This window comes from Calypte anna, chromosome 3, assembly GCF_003957555.1.
Source record: "Calypte anna isolate BGI_N300 chromosome 3, bCalAnn1_v1.p, whole genome shotgun sequence".
Lineage (NCBI taxonomy): Eukaryota > Metazoa > Chordata > Aves > Apodiformes > Trochilidae > Calypte > Calypte anna.
The window spans coordinates 92,609,839-92,626,634 of record NC_044246.1 but is presented as its reverse complement, the minus strand read 5'-3'; the positions used below and the strand labels follow the sequence as shown (position 1 = coordinate 92,626,634).

The following is a 16,796-nucleotide window of genomic DNA, read 5'->3' as shown; positions in this document are numbered from 1 at the left end:
CACCTACTATGTTTCTTAAACCAAAGACTGGTAACCCTGAATTAGTTAAAAACAGGGAGAAAAATAAACAGAGGAAACACTTCAGTGTGTTTATCAGCCAGCTGTCCCCACTGGAAGTGGGACAGTGTGTCAGAATATTACAACAAACTCACTGGCAACTCTCCAAGATAACAGCTGTACCATGCCCAGCAAAGTCATACATCATAACAAACAATCTCTGTAGGAACAGAGACCATGTAAATAAAACCAAAAATGGTTCCAGTAATGTGCTTCTTGGGAAGACCTAGAATGTTAGCCAACACTCTGCTAGGTTGCTTTTGGTGATCAGCCCAGACATGGCACACCAGATCATTACGTGCTTTCTGCATTCATGCAGCAAGTCCTTGGAATATTCAACTTAAAGCCTAAGGAATGGGGTGTCCCTGTACAAGCAAACTCTTCCACAGATATCTGTAAGGCCTTCTTACTGCTTTTTCAATCCCTTTTTCTTTATGCTACAGAGACTAGTTGATTCACCTGACTGTCCTCCCTGGAGGCTCTTGCATTTTGGCAACCTCACTGGCCACATTGTGTCAGTAATTTTCGGAGAACGGGTTAAATTAAGAACAAGTGTGAGCCCTGAGTCTTTAGCCCTCCCAGTCTTTATCCACAGTGAAAGGTGAGCATCATCTCGTAATCTCCAGTGGGGATTAATTCCACATCTATTGCCAAGTTGAGGAATTAATATCAGCCTTGCTGCAGAAAAGACAAGACTACAGTACAGACAATGCTCAGAAATATCACACATACTAGAAAAACATTCAAGCCCACTGCAGATCCATACCATGGGGCCAGGGTTGTATTTGCTTTATTTGCTTTGAGTAGGGCAGCTGTCACTCCAGAACTCTGAGAGAACATGGAGAACCTCATGTTGAGCTGTGCCTAGGGCTTTGATTTTCTACCTAAGCTATGGGTACACTTACCACAAGTGTTACACTTTGTCTTCAGATAACATGGACTGCTACAAGCTGCTTTAGTGTTTGTTCCACAGAAGCAGCCCAGACAAAAAGAATTAATGCTCTAGAACTGACCTCCTCCCTCCCACACCTTCCTTTTCCAATGCTGCAGTGAGCTGCTGGCCAAGAAGCAAGGGGCATGAATCTGCAGAGGAACTGGAGCTGCTGCAGCTGCTCTTCCTGATCCAAAATTAAATTTCCAGGATTTTATTTTCCATTTGTTTTTCAAGAGGGAAAAGGCAGGACAATAGTGAGGTCAAAAGAGCAGCAAGGGAGGTGTTATGACAGCGTGTTAAAGGAAGGTACACTCCTGGCAATGGGAGATTTTATTCTGTTAGGGAGTAACATTAAAATATTTTTGCTGATTACTGGGTTTGGATGGGGGCTTTTTATGGTCCGTACAAGTTCTCTGTTAGTTTGCCTTACTTACAATGTTTAAGAAAAGATTCAGTTTAGACATAAAGTAGCTGCTAAATGAGCAGAGACTGACTTCTCTCAAGTGAGAGAGATGATTGCTGCTGGTGGGCAGGAAGCACCAAGGGTATCATTGGTGATGCCAGGCAATATTGGCACATGCAATGCTGCACCTTTCCGTACTGAGGAAAGTCCTTTTTTCTCTCCTATGTGTAACAGCAATTCAGATGAGAACTCATGCAGTCAGTAAGTCATGGGTTTGCTTTGTAAATGCAGTTTGGTAAGTGTGCTACACAGCTGATGACTCCAGTAACACTTTTTTTTCCCCTGAAGGTTTTCTTCTTTTAATGTTTGTGAACAAGTGTAGTAACAACAGTCATTGCCAAAGACTTGCTTCCTTACTAAGAATCTTACCTGGACCTCATCCATGTTCCTTCTCTGCTACTCTCTGATTTCTCTGAAACCGTCTTGTTCTCTGCTTCCTCCTTCTCTGTTGCAAATACTGTTGATGAGAGAAGAAAGCACTCCTTAAAGAATATGCACAACTCCATCCTGTTTACTCCACATTCAGACTGACCTCTTGGTCAAAACAGCAGAGCTGCTCTATTTTATCACAATAATTTACAGCCTCTCAAAACAATGAAACTTGAGTTGAAATGTTTCTGCTGAGTATAACAGGATATAAGGGCACCTAGGAAAAAAAGCAATGCTAACTAACTAACTAACTAACTAATTAATTCTTATAGCGTTCCTATGCTACAGGAAAGTAGGAATTATTAAATCCAACTCAGAAAACAGATGCATGTCCTGACATCTTGAAAATATATCATTGCTGTTTTCTCACATTATAAAGTAAAAATGTTCACATGAACTCCCCCCACACTACATTGTTGGCACCTATTTACATTCTGAAATGAAACCCTTTGGTCATTATCTATGATTACTTTAGTTTTCCTTGAACTTAGTAAATAATATCTTTGTTGGTCAGACAACCTATTTTCAGAGCAGGATAGCTAGAGCAATGCTCTTGTAATGTAATATAAAACTACTGCAAGAATTGCTCTTTCCTTTTTAGTTTTTAGGTGACTTCTGAAACCCAACAGAGGTTGAAAATTTATATAAAAATAATTTTTTTAAATGAAGAAATTGCTTTCCCTGCAGCATGTAAGATTAATGATGCTTTTGGTTTTCTCTTAGTAACCAGAAGCATTGATCAGCTCTGATTCATGTAAAATAATCTCCTGGTGTGATTCTTTCTTGTAATTTGATGGATATAATCTCATTTTATAAAACTCAATTATTTCTCTATTAGCAGAAGTTTTCTTCTTGATTCCTGCTTTTTCTCCCCCAGATTATATACGTTTCCTGTCTTCACCAATCAAACAACTTTTGCAGCAATACATGCCATATCCTGGCTTCATAGTCTGGGTGTAGTGATCCTGATGTTAAGATGACAGGCAGGTCTGAGACAAGGACATATTTTTCCTTTTTCCCTCTGAGGCCAGATATTAATAGAGTACTGAATTTTCATATTCTGGAAAAAGCAAGGATCAGCACTGAATAATGAAGAGAGGCCATGTATAACAACTGTCAAAAATTAGGCTGTATTTCATAATATTGTGTCTACCAATGAAACACAGTAAGTTTCTCATGCTCACAAGTTCCATCTGGTCCCTCCTACTTGGAATCAGATCACTGAAATGAAGTAACAATCTCAAAAAAAATGGGTCTTGGATGAGAACACATTACTTTTAACCTGAATGCAGCCAACAATACATCATGAACATCTTTGCCATTTAGAGGGGACAGCAAACAATTATTTTAACATATGAGTACAGAGGGGTAATTTCTTAAGCCTGTTTTCACCATGAAAGATATTTTATCATGGATACACTTCATGAAAATTGTGTGTCCAGCTCATCGCTCTATACAACTACCTGAAAGGAGGTTGTAGCCAGGTGGGGGTTGGTCTCTTTTGCCAGACAACTTTCAACAAGACAAGAGGGCATGGTCTCAAGTTGTGCCAGGAGAAGTTTAGGTTAGATATTAGAAAGAATTTCTTTACGGAGAGGGTGATCAAGCATTGGAATGGGCTGCCCAGAGAAGTAGTGGATTCTCCGTCCCTGGAGATATTTAAAAAGAGACTGGATGTGGCACTCAGTGCCATGGTCTGGTGACCTCAGCAGTAATGGATCAAGGTTTGGACTTGATGATCTCTGAGGTCCCTTCCAACCCAGCCAATTCTATGATTCTATGATTCTATGATCTCTGCATTTAGAGCAAGAGGACACAAATATTATCATTGTTGTTGTCATGAAGTTCAAAATGCCCCTGACATTCAGCATACTGAAAAGTAGGATGAGACCAACTTGTAGCAGATAAACTGTTAAATTGTTGTTAAACAGTTGGAAAGCATACATCATCCTAATAATATTTTTTTCCATGCTTCTAATAAGACATACACATGCTGGATCCACAGCTCCCCTTATGGGAAGAGAAGAAGACAAACTTTATTCTAAAAGACATAGATCTTACCTACCCAAAGTTTCTCCTGAGATTTGGTGGGACTGGATTTACCTAGAACCAAGTGAATGATGGATTACCCTTTTTAAACTTTATACATTACTTTTTGTCCAAGAAAATACAGAGATGCAACTTTTTTCCTTATCGTGTATTTATTCCCTTTTTGTCTGACACAATTTTGCTGATATCTGCAAGTCCTACATGAAACTGCAATAAGCTATTTCTTTGCCCTAATATTCTCCAATTTTGGGGAATGCCATGCTGAGGCCTAAGTTTTCCAAACCAATTAACTGTTCTTAATCCAAATTTCTCTACATGACTTGTTTCAAAGGAAGGGGGATGATATTTTCTAAGACTATCAGCAACTTTCCAAGGTAAAAGAAGTCAACATAGGCCATGAACATGCAGTGAATGTAACAATTCATATCCGTGCTTTGTCTCTTGTAAATTTTCTTGCTAGTCAGCAAGAAAGGGTAATCAATCATTCATGTGAACAGTTACTTTTTGCCCGTTATTGGACAAGCTGCTGTGCTGTAAATAAGCAGATGAATTCCATAGTGGCTTTTCTATAGGTCTGTACTTTAACAACAGAAATGTTCTCTAGCCACACTGAAATTTAGGCACCCAAAATTGTTATAAAAAGTCTAATCACAGGTCTAGAGCCTACTACTCGGGCACAAACCTTTTACTGCCGGCTATATCTTTGTGAGTCTCAGGCATTAATTTCTAGACAACAAAAAGTGATGTGAAAACTTCAACTAGATGAATAGAAATCAATTTCAGAAATGTTGTGTAGTGTTGCTGTACTGTGTGAAAGAATGATTTTTGACTTTACCATGGATATATAACATATCTGTGGCAAATTAACATGATAGAGCAATAGCAAGGCAATATTTAAGTTCATGTGGTAGCTTTGAGTTACACAATGCATCAGAACTGCATTATGTCAAAGAATAAAGAAACTAAAGTACTTATCTAGCTACCACAAAATATTCTCGTTCTCGGACTTCATTAAAAGAATCTTTGCTCTAAAATTTTGGGATGCCTTATAAAAGTAAAAAACCAGTTCTGTTACCAGTCAGTAGCTTTCACTATTTTCCAGTCTGTGGATAACTACAGTTTTTCCAGTAGATCTACATGTTGCTTTAAATTTTTGCATCCGTTGGATCACTGCATAAAAAAATACTGTTTAAATTGCAAATTCTTAGTCAGTGATCTACATATCTATAGCTCAAAAGTTAGAAACACAGTCATAATAATATAATTAACGTAAGTGTTCTCCAAGCATTAGATAATTACACTGATCACTTCTAACTCTTTTGTTTAGTTTTGAACAGCCTGACAAAGTTTCTTCTGATAGGTTTTGTTGTATTCTGATGATATAATCTATATCTACCTTGCTGAAAGAGAAATCTGAATCCAACTTCAAAAAGCTGAAAAGCAAATGAGTTAATTTTTAGCATTCTGAAGTCTCTCATCTATCAAGTACTTTCTTCCTTATAATACATTTCTGAATTTTGTTCCATTTATTCCATATTTAATATTAGGTTGCCCATATCCATTACTGGCTTCACTAGAATTGCATAAAAGACTAGTTTGATCTCAGATGGCTAAAAATACGTGATAAGCAATACAAGCAACCAAAATGGGTTTTCTCCACTTGAACATTAACGGATGTTTGTCTAACATTTGTCATTTGTTCTTTTGCTGCTTGTCTGTAATCTGTTTACACATGTAACAGTACTGAGTTATTCTTAGCTCTGTTGTGCTTCTCCTATCCAATTATTGTGATAACAGATTAACCAAGCAGAGCTAAAGACAAGGAGATAACTTCACAGCTTTTATTCTAGATACATTTTAAGCATATTTGAAGAAGAGGGGGGAATGGACAAGCAGAACAAAGAAAAAAAAGCAACCAACCAAACAAAAAAATTTCCAGATAAATAATTTTATTATAATGTACAGCACAAAAAGACATTAGACAATCACAGAATCATAGAATGTCTAGAGTTGGAACCTATAACGAGAATGCAGTAACCTGTCTCAGACAGAGTCACAACCTGTTTAGGGCTTCAGGATTTCCTGAACTAGGCATAGTTGTGATATATATATACAGTAGTCCCCAGCATATTTTCCCTCCATCTGAATTCTGGAACCATTTCTGTCATCCACGACACCCGCTTGCCAGGAGTACAGTTTAAATATAATTTAACTTCCCATTGTGTAGAAAAAGACACTCTGGTTTTGTTATGAATCTGCCTTCTGATGATTTCTTTTATTGCTCTTACTTCTTCATTGGAAAGAGAGTGAACAACCTCGCCTTAATTACCCTCTCCACTCATCATTGGGTACACCTGTTCTTATATTCCCCCTCCATTGACTATTTTCCAGTCCCATTTTGAGGCCCATTTAATCATGCAGTATATATCGCATGCCTTTGATTATGCCAGTCACGTTTCTCTGAACCTGACCTCTGCTGTACCCTGCTTAACTTAGGAGACAAGACCTGCTGACAGGATGTGGGCAAACAAGTTGCAATTCCTTGTTTTGCTGTCTGTTCCTGAAGACAGTTCCCATGTGTACCACTTCATCCTTAATACATGTCAGAAGCTCTAGCTGGCAAGTAAAACGCTTTAGATGCCTTCAAATGAGCTTAGGTGTAATGTCAGGGAGATATAAGTTCATACTGATAATTGCTCTCTTGGCTACGTGTGCTGCTTCAGGACCCCAGTCAGCTGCAGCAAATGTGAATCAGCACCTTTCCTTGACTCAGCTCACAGACTGAACTCCAAATTTACCCCTCCATCACTTTTCCTGAGACTCACGTAAACGGTGGAGCTCACAGCAGGAGAAATACTGCTCCCACATGTATCACCAATACCTGCCTGAACACATGCAAGAAGACAGGGTTTTTTTCACCAGTATCTTTTGGGCTGCTTTGCCAATTAAGAAAAGGATCATGAAGCATTTGGGATACCAGTCCTTTTTGTTGTCTTCCATCCTTCAGATCTGCATCTCCCCAAAGAGCTGTATGAAAAGCAAGCAGCCTGTGGACACCAGTCCATTCCAGCATTGCGTGGGAAAACCACAAACCTTCAGCAGAGATTTTTTTGCATAGAGGTCAGATACACTGACTTTCCCACCCCTTCACAGCTGCAGGCAGAGTCTGAACTGCAGGCAATGAGAACTGTTCAGAGGGCAGATGCATAAACCTTCACCACAAGCATGAACAACACAGACACCTGCTTATTAGCATGTTGTTGAGTCATGCTCTCAATTACACGTTGGGTTGTTATTTTTCAGCATGGTGCTGTGTTTGTCTTACGTGATAGGCCTCTAGGTCATAATATGTCAAAGACACTGTCTTACTGGGTGAGTTAAAACTTAAAAAACCAAGGTCTCTATCCCATTACCAGTGTTTTGCAACCCCAAAATAAAACCAGTGCAGTGTCAGCAGATTCGCTGTGGATCTAAACGGGGCGATTTCTTAAATTACAGGATAGAAAGAGAAAATAAAATTGGTGTCACTGCCTGACAATTTCTCCAGTTAAGAAAAAATTCACTGCTTTTTCCTTTCTTGAGAAAGGTGTCATATTTACTTCACGTCATTTTCTTGATCATGAACATCAGCACTGGAAAATGAACAGTCATCTCACTGATGATAACATTAAAAATTTTGTAAGACTACATGATTCATAATATTACACTTTCTTTGTGACAAGAAATAAATGTTCCTCATAATTTTTTCCACATTCCATCAAACACAAATAAGGACTGAGACTATCAGTAAAGGTTTTTGACAATGATAAATACACATCCATCTGAAAAGATGCATTTTTTTCCCAATGGTGTTCACAAGGGCTATGAAAAAAATTCTTTGCTTGCTTTACTAATATTAATTCACTAATATTACTAATACTCTACAGAATATATATTAAAATAAACAGAGCAAATATAAGAATTTTCTCCTGTCTGTCTAGATTGAATTACCCTGCAAAACAGAAAAGCTTCCATTGTTCTGTGGAACAGAAGTGGAAAGCTAAAACATGCCTTTTTAAGCACCATAAAAAGAGGAAAGCAGGAGAACTAACAAGCTACTGTTTGCAGTCTCAGGAGGCATTCTGTTTGTGGAGAAGCAATGAACTAGAAGGCCTCTGAGACTACTGAGGCGTGACTCCTATGTCTTATTTACAACAGCTCAACACCAACTACTACCAGTATGTGTGTCAGAGCACTATGTGGTACCAAAAATGGAAGCATCAGTTTCCTTTCAGAAGTACAGCCCCAATTTTCATCTATATTTGCACCACTTCCAGCTGCTTTCCTGGCCTGTAACTCCACCATCTGGCACCAAAACTCAGTTCTAACCAGCTGGAGATGGGTGGCCATTCCTGGGCTCAAAGATGTCTTTCTGACACTAACTGGTCAGGAACAATTTTCCTGACCTCTATATCAATTATGATAGGAGGAAGAAAAGGGGATATAGAGACAACATATGGCATTGGGGAGGGACAAAAATTGCCAATTGCATAAGTTAAGATTCCAAAGGTCACAATAACACATACTTCTTTTTTGTAAGAAATTGTTTTTCTATATAAAGGTAACAAAGATCAAATCTATATTGCTTTAATGAATCATTTGATAAATGTTATTGCTGCATATGGAGAAGAAGGGGATTGTTCAAGAAGTCCAAAGTAGGAATCCTGTATGAGCAGTTAAGACACAGCTCTAGCTCCAGTTAAGTCTTAGATCCAGTTAAGATCCCATCTTATTACCTATTTTCATTATGAGCTTGGAAATAAAGATTGTGCTAATGGAATTGCAGGTGGCCAGAATAGAAGCTTTATTAAAACAGGAGAATATCAGAATATAGAAACAATAGGATGCACTCATATATTGGAATGCAATCAAATTAGAAACTAATAAACAAACAGCTACAATGTTAGAGCTTATCAGCTGGAAATATTAGTCTATCACAGAATAAGAATGTGACTCAGAAGAGGCAGATATGATCCTAGGGTGATTGTGTAAAGTATATCTGGAAGTACAGTATTAAAACCATGGTATGTGGCAGCTGAAACACTGGGTAATCAAGAGCATACAGGTATAATTTGTATACTTCAGCATATTTCCCTTTAAAGTCTATAAAACCTGCTGCTATTTTTCAGTTAAAGGCTTAAACATACCCTGTGGGGTTTTTTACTGAAGGTCTTCAGTTTTGTATCCTAATTTAAATATTATGCCTGGGCATAATGCTTAAATACACAGATTGCTGGATTTTAATTATGCTGAAATTTTCCTCTCTTCAGATTTTACTTTTATCAGAACTGCTGGCTGGAGGACCCTGTTGTTTGTGGCAGCTTTGATCATGTAGACTGAGTTGAATTACCCCGCTGACACTGCTGGAAATTCTTCTCAGCTGTCTCCCTTCAGACAGTTTTCTACCCCTATACAAATCCAAAGAGGTTGTATGGCTATGTCAAATTTTGAACTACTGTTATTTACACATGCTTAAGAGAATTTTATGTGCTTGCTAATTTCCTGAACATCCCAGTTTCATTCCACATTTTCCCAACCTCAGCTACTTATCCAACCACAGTTACTTATTCTACCTGTAGAGATAATCACTAATTTAGAGATGGTTCTGAAACTAAAGAAGCACTAACTCAGTGACAAGACTCCCATTAATTTCAGTGGGGCCAGAGCTTCAGAGATTAAAAGCTGCCTCTTAGAGGTTATAATTTCTATATCCTTACACATGACAGAGTTCTCACTGAGCAGAAAGGTAATCTCCAACAGCACTAAGAACTGAATTTGTCTACAGAGTACATTTAAATCTCCTTTTTAAATCTCCTCTACTTTTGGAACTGCCTTCAGACCAACATTCAGAGACACTGCATTAAGACTACACTCCCTTCTTAAGCCATGGCTGAGATCTTTGTAAAAATATTTCATTATTGCCTAGCAAAAAGCTGTGCAACATACTGACATAAGTACAAAGGATAACTAAATACATACAAACATACATATAAATTGATCAGTCCCTTTATTCACATGGTGAATACACAGGAGAAAGGAAGACTGTCACAGTTTCAGAAGACAGGGTACCCAAGAGCTTGTGCTCAACACATGCCATAGATCTAGGGTCATATTAATGCCTGGAAATTAAATAAACTGTATAAATGCTAAAATATTACAGAAAAGATTAAGGTATCTTAAACAGCATTGGAATAGCCATATGCTTGATAGACTCCTTGGGAACAAGATTTAAGTTTAGAGCTTGTCCACAAAAATAAGAACGGGTGTAATTTAGCACACCAAAGGTCAGCACTGTCTCTACAGTTGATGACTGAAGAAAGAATGAAAGAACAGCAGAACCCAATGTTCACTATATATCCTCAGAGTCCACCAAGCTGCAGTACTGGGCTTTACGGAGGTAAAGGTGTTTTTTTACATTTTTGGGGGTCTGAAGATGAATCTTCTTAATTTTCTTTTATAAACCATGCGGTTTGCCAGCACTCTGGACGAGGTTTCACAGTGTGATGAGGCACAATGTGGAAACAGCTCTCCTCCATCTGATAATTTCATTTGGTGTCCACCAATTCTTCTTGAGAACATTATCACTCCACATTCACCTTCCCCACACGGATTTTGGAGACCATGGCCCATTTGCTTTCTGCAACTACTTTTCCAGGCTGACCACTTTTTGTCTTAACAAGTACTTCTCATATGGAAAACATGTATACCCTTGTTTCACATCTCTTTTTTTCCCATTTTTGTTGAGTTACTTTTCAGATGAAGCAACGAAGATTGCCCACTGAAGACTTCAGAACAGCATGGATTTGCAGAACCACATAGCCCTGCCTGTTGCTTCTGAGTTGTGTGAGCTGCATAATAAAACCCAACATCATCTTCTTTCTCAATGTAAACCTTCTTACACTCACTAATTCCATTATTTTATTATAAATTTATCAATTATTTTCTGGGAAAGCATTAGGCTTTCTCTCTTGCTTCCCTCTGGTAACACATTCCCTACACTTCAGCCTTCTCGAAGCAAAGCCGCTTCATGTAAGGGTGAACTTGCTACAGTCAATAGCACAGATACCCTCAAGCAATTTTTGGATGCTACAGTAAATATTTGCCGGGCCATGCACATTTGTTAATCCCCTTTCTGTGTGCTTTCTGCATTATTTTTTCACTCCAGATACCACAGTTTTAGCCACCAGAGGATTCGGAGGCCATTCTAACAAAATGTCTTAAAAGTCAAAATCTTCAGAGAAGCCTTCTGAGGATTCCTCACGGTGAACACAGGCACAGAAAGCTCACTTGTTGTTTGGCTTTTCTTTCAGCAGCACTCGGCTGTACCGAGGCTCCCCTAGCGCTACACACAGCTTAATTACAACCATTTCTTAAAAGGTCTTCATCATGCCACCAATATACTTCCTGCCTCCGACTTCTACTGCCACGACCCCGCCGCCCAAGCCTTAAGCCTCAGACCACAGGCTCCGCTCACCCTCCCCACACGCTCCCCTCAACCCCACACGCTCCCCTCAACCCCACACGCTCCCCTCAACCCCGCGCCCCATCCCACCCCGCACGGCGAGGGGCGGGGACCCGCAAGGCGCAGGCGCGGCGGCGTAGCGCGGAGGAGGGTTTGAATGGTGGCGGCTAATAGAGTAACTCCGGGCTGGGCCAACTCGCTCATGGAGCCCGCTCTGAAAGGTATCGGTTTCTCTGCTTCATAGGGCAGGGCTGGCGGCCGGGAGCCACCGGGCCGGAGCGGATCGGTTTTACAACACTGCTTCTGCACCACGTCCATCCGCGCTTTCCGGGGGTGATACTGGCGGGGAGCGGTTGGGCCCAGCAGTCGGGCGGCCGCTGTGGAGGCTTCGGCTGGCGGATGCCGCTCGCCTCCTTCCCTGTCCGGCCCTCTCCCTGGGGGCAGCCCTGCGCCGAGATGCCGAGTCCGGGCCCTAGCGCTTGGGGCGGGGTAGTCCTCAGCTCGACCTTGTGGCGTGGCTGTCCCCGCGGGTGGGAAGCCCTCCCCTGGGCGCGGTGAGGGGAGTGGAATGGAGAGAGAGCTCTGACCAGCAGCCAATCTGCCCCACGCTGGCCGTGGTGCGCGGCGGCCTGGCTTGTCCCGGTGGTATGAGGGCTGTGCCCAGCCTCAGGCCCGGCGACGGGGTGGGTGTAGCCGCTGGTGTGGGCAGCGCTGGAAGCCTCCCTGGGGCGGGGTAGGGAGTGCTTGGGCTCTGGGGTGGCTGCGATAGGGCACTGGGTGGCTCTGCACCGCCTGGCTCTGTCGCCGCCCATCGGCCTCCCCCTGGCTCTGCCTGTCCCGGTCGGTCGTGGCTCGGTCTTGCTTTCTTCTGCTTATTTCAAAATTTGCGCTTCGCTTTTCGTTTGCCCTCCGATCTCCATTTTTCCCCGCTATCACCGGCTTTTCTTGAGACGGTCTAGGGTCAGTTGCCCTTCATAAGAACCAAGCTTCTAGTCCAAAATGCTGCAAACACTTCTGCATTTCTCTTGCCAACAACTGAACAAAAACTACAGTGCCTCGTTTTCTGCTGGAGTATGTTTGATTAGCTAAAATTGACAAGTAGTAAAATACACCCTTGATCCTGCTGCAGGTGCACAAGACCCTGAAATAATACTTGGATGAGTTCCTAGTTTGACCTTCACTGAAATGCTCCAACCTGGTTTTCTAGAACTATAACTATGAAGGTTCCAAGGTTTTGAAGAGTCCTTTCCAACCCCTACCATTATGTAATTCCATCATTTTTTTTGTAAGGTGAAGTTTTTCATTTTTTTGGAATGCAAGTGCAGTATTTTTCACAGAAGAACAATGGAGAAAAGATTTAAATTTGGCAAAAGCTGCCCTGGTTCAGTAGTAGAACGAACACAGTTGAAAGCATATTGGAGTAGACTAGCCTTAAGTTCCCATGTGTACCTGAAGCCATAGTTCTGAGATTTTTCCCTGTGGTTTGGCTAAGGGAGTATTTTATGTGTCATACATCTGTTGTTTGTTGAAAGTATTTCTAGCAACTATAAAAATACACTGACCTTTATAAAAGTACTCCTGCTGTTGGAGCATGATTCTGGTTTTCATTTGGAAAGACAGATAACACTACATAATAAATAATCAGAAGGACATACATAGTAACTAAGATAATGAAGCAATGTTTTCCAAGGATAATGCTTTTAAATTGTCACTTCCAATTTAACTCATGAGTTCTAAGAGCTGTCTGGCCTTCAGTTTGTGTATATTTGTTTTTGGTGAACCAATGTGCTCCATTTTTCTGGTACTTTCCTGTTTGATCATTCAGAATAATAAAGTAGCATGGCCAATGGAGTAGGGGGTCACTTTAGTGCCTAAGTAAAATCAACGAAGGCATTGTTAATGAGTTTCATTTGCTTATCCCTCCCTGTCAATACATCTGGGTTTGGTTATTTGTTGAAATACTCAACCAAGACTAATTTTATTCCTTGAAGAGATGTTTGGTTAATAAGGAAGCCTACTTAAATGCGATATACCTAAAACATTTTGTTAACATTTGTTACACAAAACAGCTGACATGAAATTGTATTAAGCCGTGTAATATGTATTTAATTTGGGCTGATTCACTATAAATAAGGTGACATATGAGGTCAGTTGGAAACTGTTAAATAATATTTCTGCAGACCTTTTTCTGGAGAGTCGGGGAAGAAATTATTCCATTACATTTATTTCCTTATGTTCTGCAACTTTTTTTTTTTAATTAACCTGAAGATTAGGAGTGAATAAATGAAGGTATGGAGTCATATAAAGATACAGCATTGTTTGTTAAACTGGTATTGTCTTTTAAATAGACCAAGTGAAAAGTTTTTTAACTAGTGCCATACTTCTAAGTTTTTTTCATTACGACTTATTTCAAGGATAGAAATACTCTAAAAAGAACATTCTGCTGCTAATATCTGATACTCCGTTTATTAAAAGCTGTGTTTGCTACTGGATGCAATATATATGAAAGCAAAATTTTGGTTGAAAGACAGTTTAACCAGCTGTAGCGTAGTATGTATATCAATAACTTTGTTTTCTCTCTTCTTATTCAGGTATTTTTGCATTTGTAGACGTTTGGTCATCTAACAGAACAGAAAATTACTCAGAAACCTTTGAACAGCAACTTCTTGATATGGGAGCAAAAGTAAGGAAACTATTCTGAAATAAATTTAGTAGGAAAGCTCTTAATTACGAACTCACAGGCTTTTTAGCATTGTCATGTATATTTCTTTGTAGTACAAGTTTACACACACAAAGGTGCAGGAAGGAAACTGATCACAAACCTGTTAACAGACAAATGTGATATTAGTGGTGGCAGATGGGAAATGTATGTAAAACTTGCCTATATCTATAAACCTCTTTGTATATTAGTCTGATAGCACACATTTGTTGTTAAGTATTGGGCTTGCCACATACTGTGTATAAACCAAAAGTTAAGTATTGAAAACCAATGGTTTACAAATGTATGCCTTATGATTTTATCCTGTACACAGTTGCTCTGTTTTTACTACAGTATTTTCTAACCCAGGTAGCATGACATTTTATTCACCCATTCATTCTTCCACAAATGTGATTCAAATGTATTTGTACTAGCATTTTCTGGAGCTGAGAGTCTTTGTATATCTCCTTGATTTTTTTCCATATCATAGAATCAGAATTATAGCACGATACTTCATATAGTATAAATATAAAACTATTAAATAATTATTTAAATGCTAATAAGAAAATAGTTTAATAACTCTTGCATCAGTGTTACAAGGACTGCAGTTTGTAGCTTGACAGCTGTCATTCAGCATTGGAGTGGCTTGCCATTATCATAGAATCACAGAGTATTAGGGTTGGAAGGGACCTTAAAGATCATCAAGTTCAAATGCCCCTGCATGGGGCAGGGACACCTTCTAGACCAGGCTGCTCAAAATCCTCTTCCAGTTTTAAAACCATTACCCCTTATCCTGTCAGTCCATGCCCTTGTAGTAAGTCCCTCCCCTGCTTTTTTCTAGGCCCCCTTCAGGTACTGGGAGGCAGCCATAAAGTCTCCCTGGAGCCTTCTCTTCTCCATGCTGAACAATCCCAACTTTTTCAGCCTGTCCTCATACAAGAGGTGTGCCAACCCTCTGATTATTTTTGTGGCCCTCCTTTGGACTTGCTCCAACAGCTCCATGTCCTTCTTATACTGGGGAGTCTAGAACTGGACACAGTACTTTAGCTGGGGGTCTTACAAGAGCATAGTAGAGGGGAATTACCTCCCTCACCCTTCTGGCCATGCTTCTTTTGATGCAGCCCAGTATACAGTTGGATTTCTGGGCTGCAGGCACACATTGCTGGCTTATGTTGAGCTTCTCATCAACCAGCACCCCCAAGTCCTTTTCCTCAGGGCTGTTCTCAATCCATTTTCTGTCCAGCCTGTATTTGTTTTTGGGATTGCCCCGACCAAGGTGCAGGCAGGACCTTGCATTTGGCCTTATTGAACTTCATGTTGTTTGCATGGGCCCACCTCTCAGGCCTGTGAAGGTCTCTCTGGATGGCATCCCCTGTGTTGACCTCACCACATAGCTTGACATAGCTTGGTATCATCAGCAAACTTGCTACAATCCCACTGTTCTTTCTGTATGAATTTAGCTGAGACGGTGTGACAGAACAGTAGAATAACTTTTTGTTATCAAAATAAATACAGCTCACAATAAATATTTATTTTTCTTTCATGCTGTGCAATCAGTTCTATGTAATTCTATGCTAGTTTTCTCACAGATAATGACAAAAGTATAAGGCTTTAAAATGTTCAAGTTGATAAAAAAAATAGCCCTATATGGTGGAAAGTACAGGCAGATAATAAAAATATTTAGGAGATCCCAATGAGTGAAAAGGGGTGGTCCTGCATCTTCACTATTCTATTCCAGACACTTCCATTTTCTTGGACTAGGCACACGATAGTAAACTGATTTGGCTTGCTGTGCCAGGAAATAAAATTCTGAATTAGTATTTTACTAGATTATTGATTCAGACCTCTCAAGTTAAGGTCAGCTGAGCAGCAGAGGACATCAGGGTAAGGAAGGAGACATGAGAGGTGAGAGGGAGGTGTAAGGTGTGGCTGCCTTGTAATTTGGAGGCAAAGCTATATCAAGCATCTGCCTCCTTAGGACATGGTGTTACAGTTTTAGCCAATAACCAGGTGATAGATGCTCTCTCTTATTCCCCTTCCACCCTCCCAGGGGAAGATAAAGAGGGGAAGTGAGACTTCAAGGTTGAAGAAAAAAAAAAAACTACAGAATGTTTAATGAAGTATTAACATTCATTATGATGGTGGTGGATTACAGACAAATATATATACTGATAGGTAAATACAGGACCTGTGTTCCTCAGTTGGTAAGTACAACTCAACCAGAAAAGTCCCAAACTGGACTCTGCAGCAGATGGGGATGCCCAAGGGTGGTCCCACTGATAGTCTGCAAAGAATCTTAAAGCAACAGAACTGGACCTACTCAGGGAGGCAGGAGAATGCAGCCTGTCCCAGTGAATAATGTCCTCCCGTGAGAAAACACAATGCAGGAAGAACAACAGCAGAGGGAGCAATGAACCCAACCCAGGCAGCACACCAGCCAGGGACACCAGAGGAGGGCTCCCTGAGGAGCCATTTTATACTGAAAATCATGGGCAGGAATGCAGTGATAGATCCATGTGGGACCATAGTCTGGTAGCAGCTGGAGGGTGTCTGAGGCAGTCCCGGGACAATATGGCTAAAGCCAATTTTTCTCTTGGTTCTCTCAAAATAGGACAAGTGAGCTGTGAGCCAGATACTCAGAGATATTTATGCCAGATAGCATAAA

At 40.3% G+C, this 16,796-nt stretch overlaps 1 protein-coding gene across 1 annotated transcript in view; it reads left to right on the top strand.

Moving 5' to 3' along the window:
• Positions 1-11,573: 11,573 nt before the first annotated feature.
• The window catches only part of MCPH1 (microcephalin 1), a 120,801-nt gene continuing 115,578 nt past the window's right edge, over positions 11,574-16,796 (top strand). The window contains exons 1-2 of the mRNA XM_030447578.1: positions 11,574-11,654; positions 14,025-14,116. Coding sequence (XP_030303438.1) covers positions 11,591-11,654; positions 14,025-14,116 — 156 coding nt within the window. The 5' untranslated portion in view covers positions 11,574-11,590. The remainder of the gene's footprint in view (positions 11,655-14,024; positions 14,117-16,796) is intronic.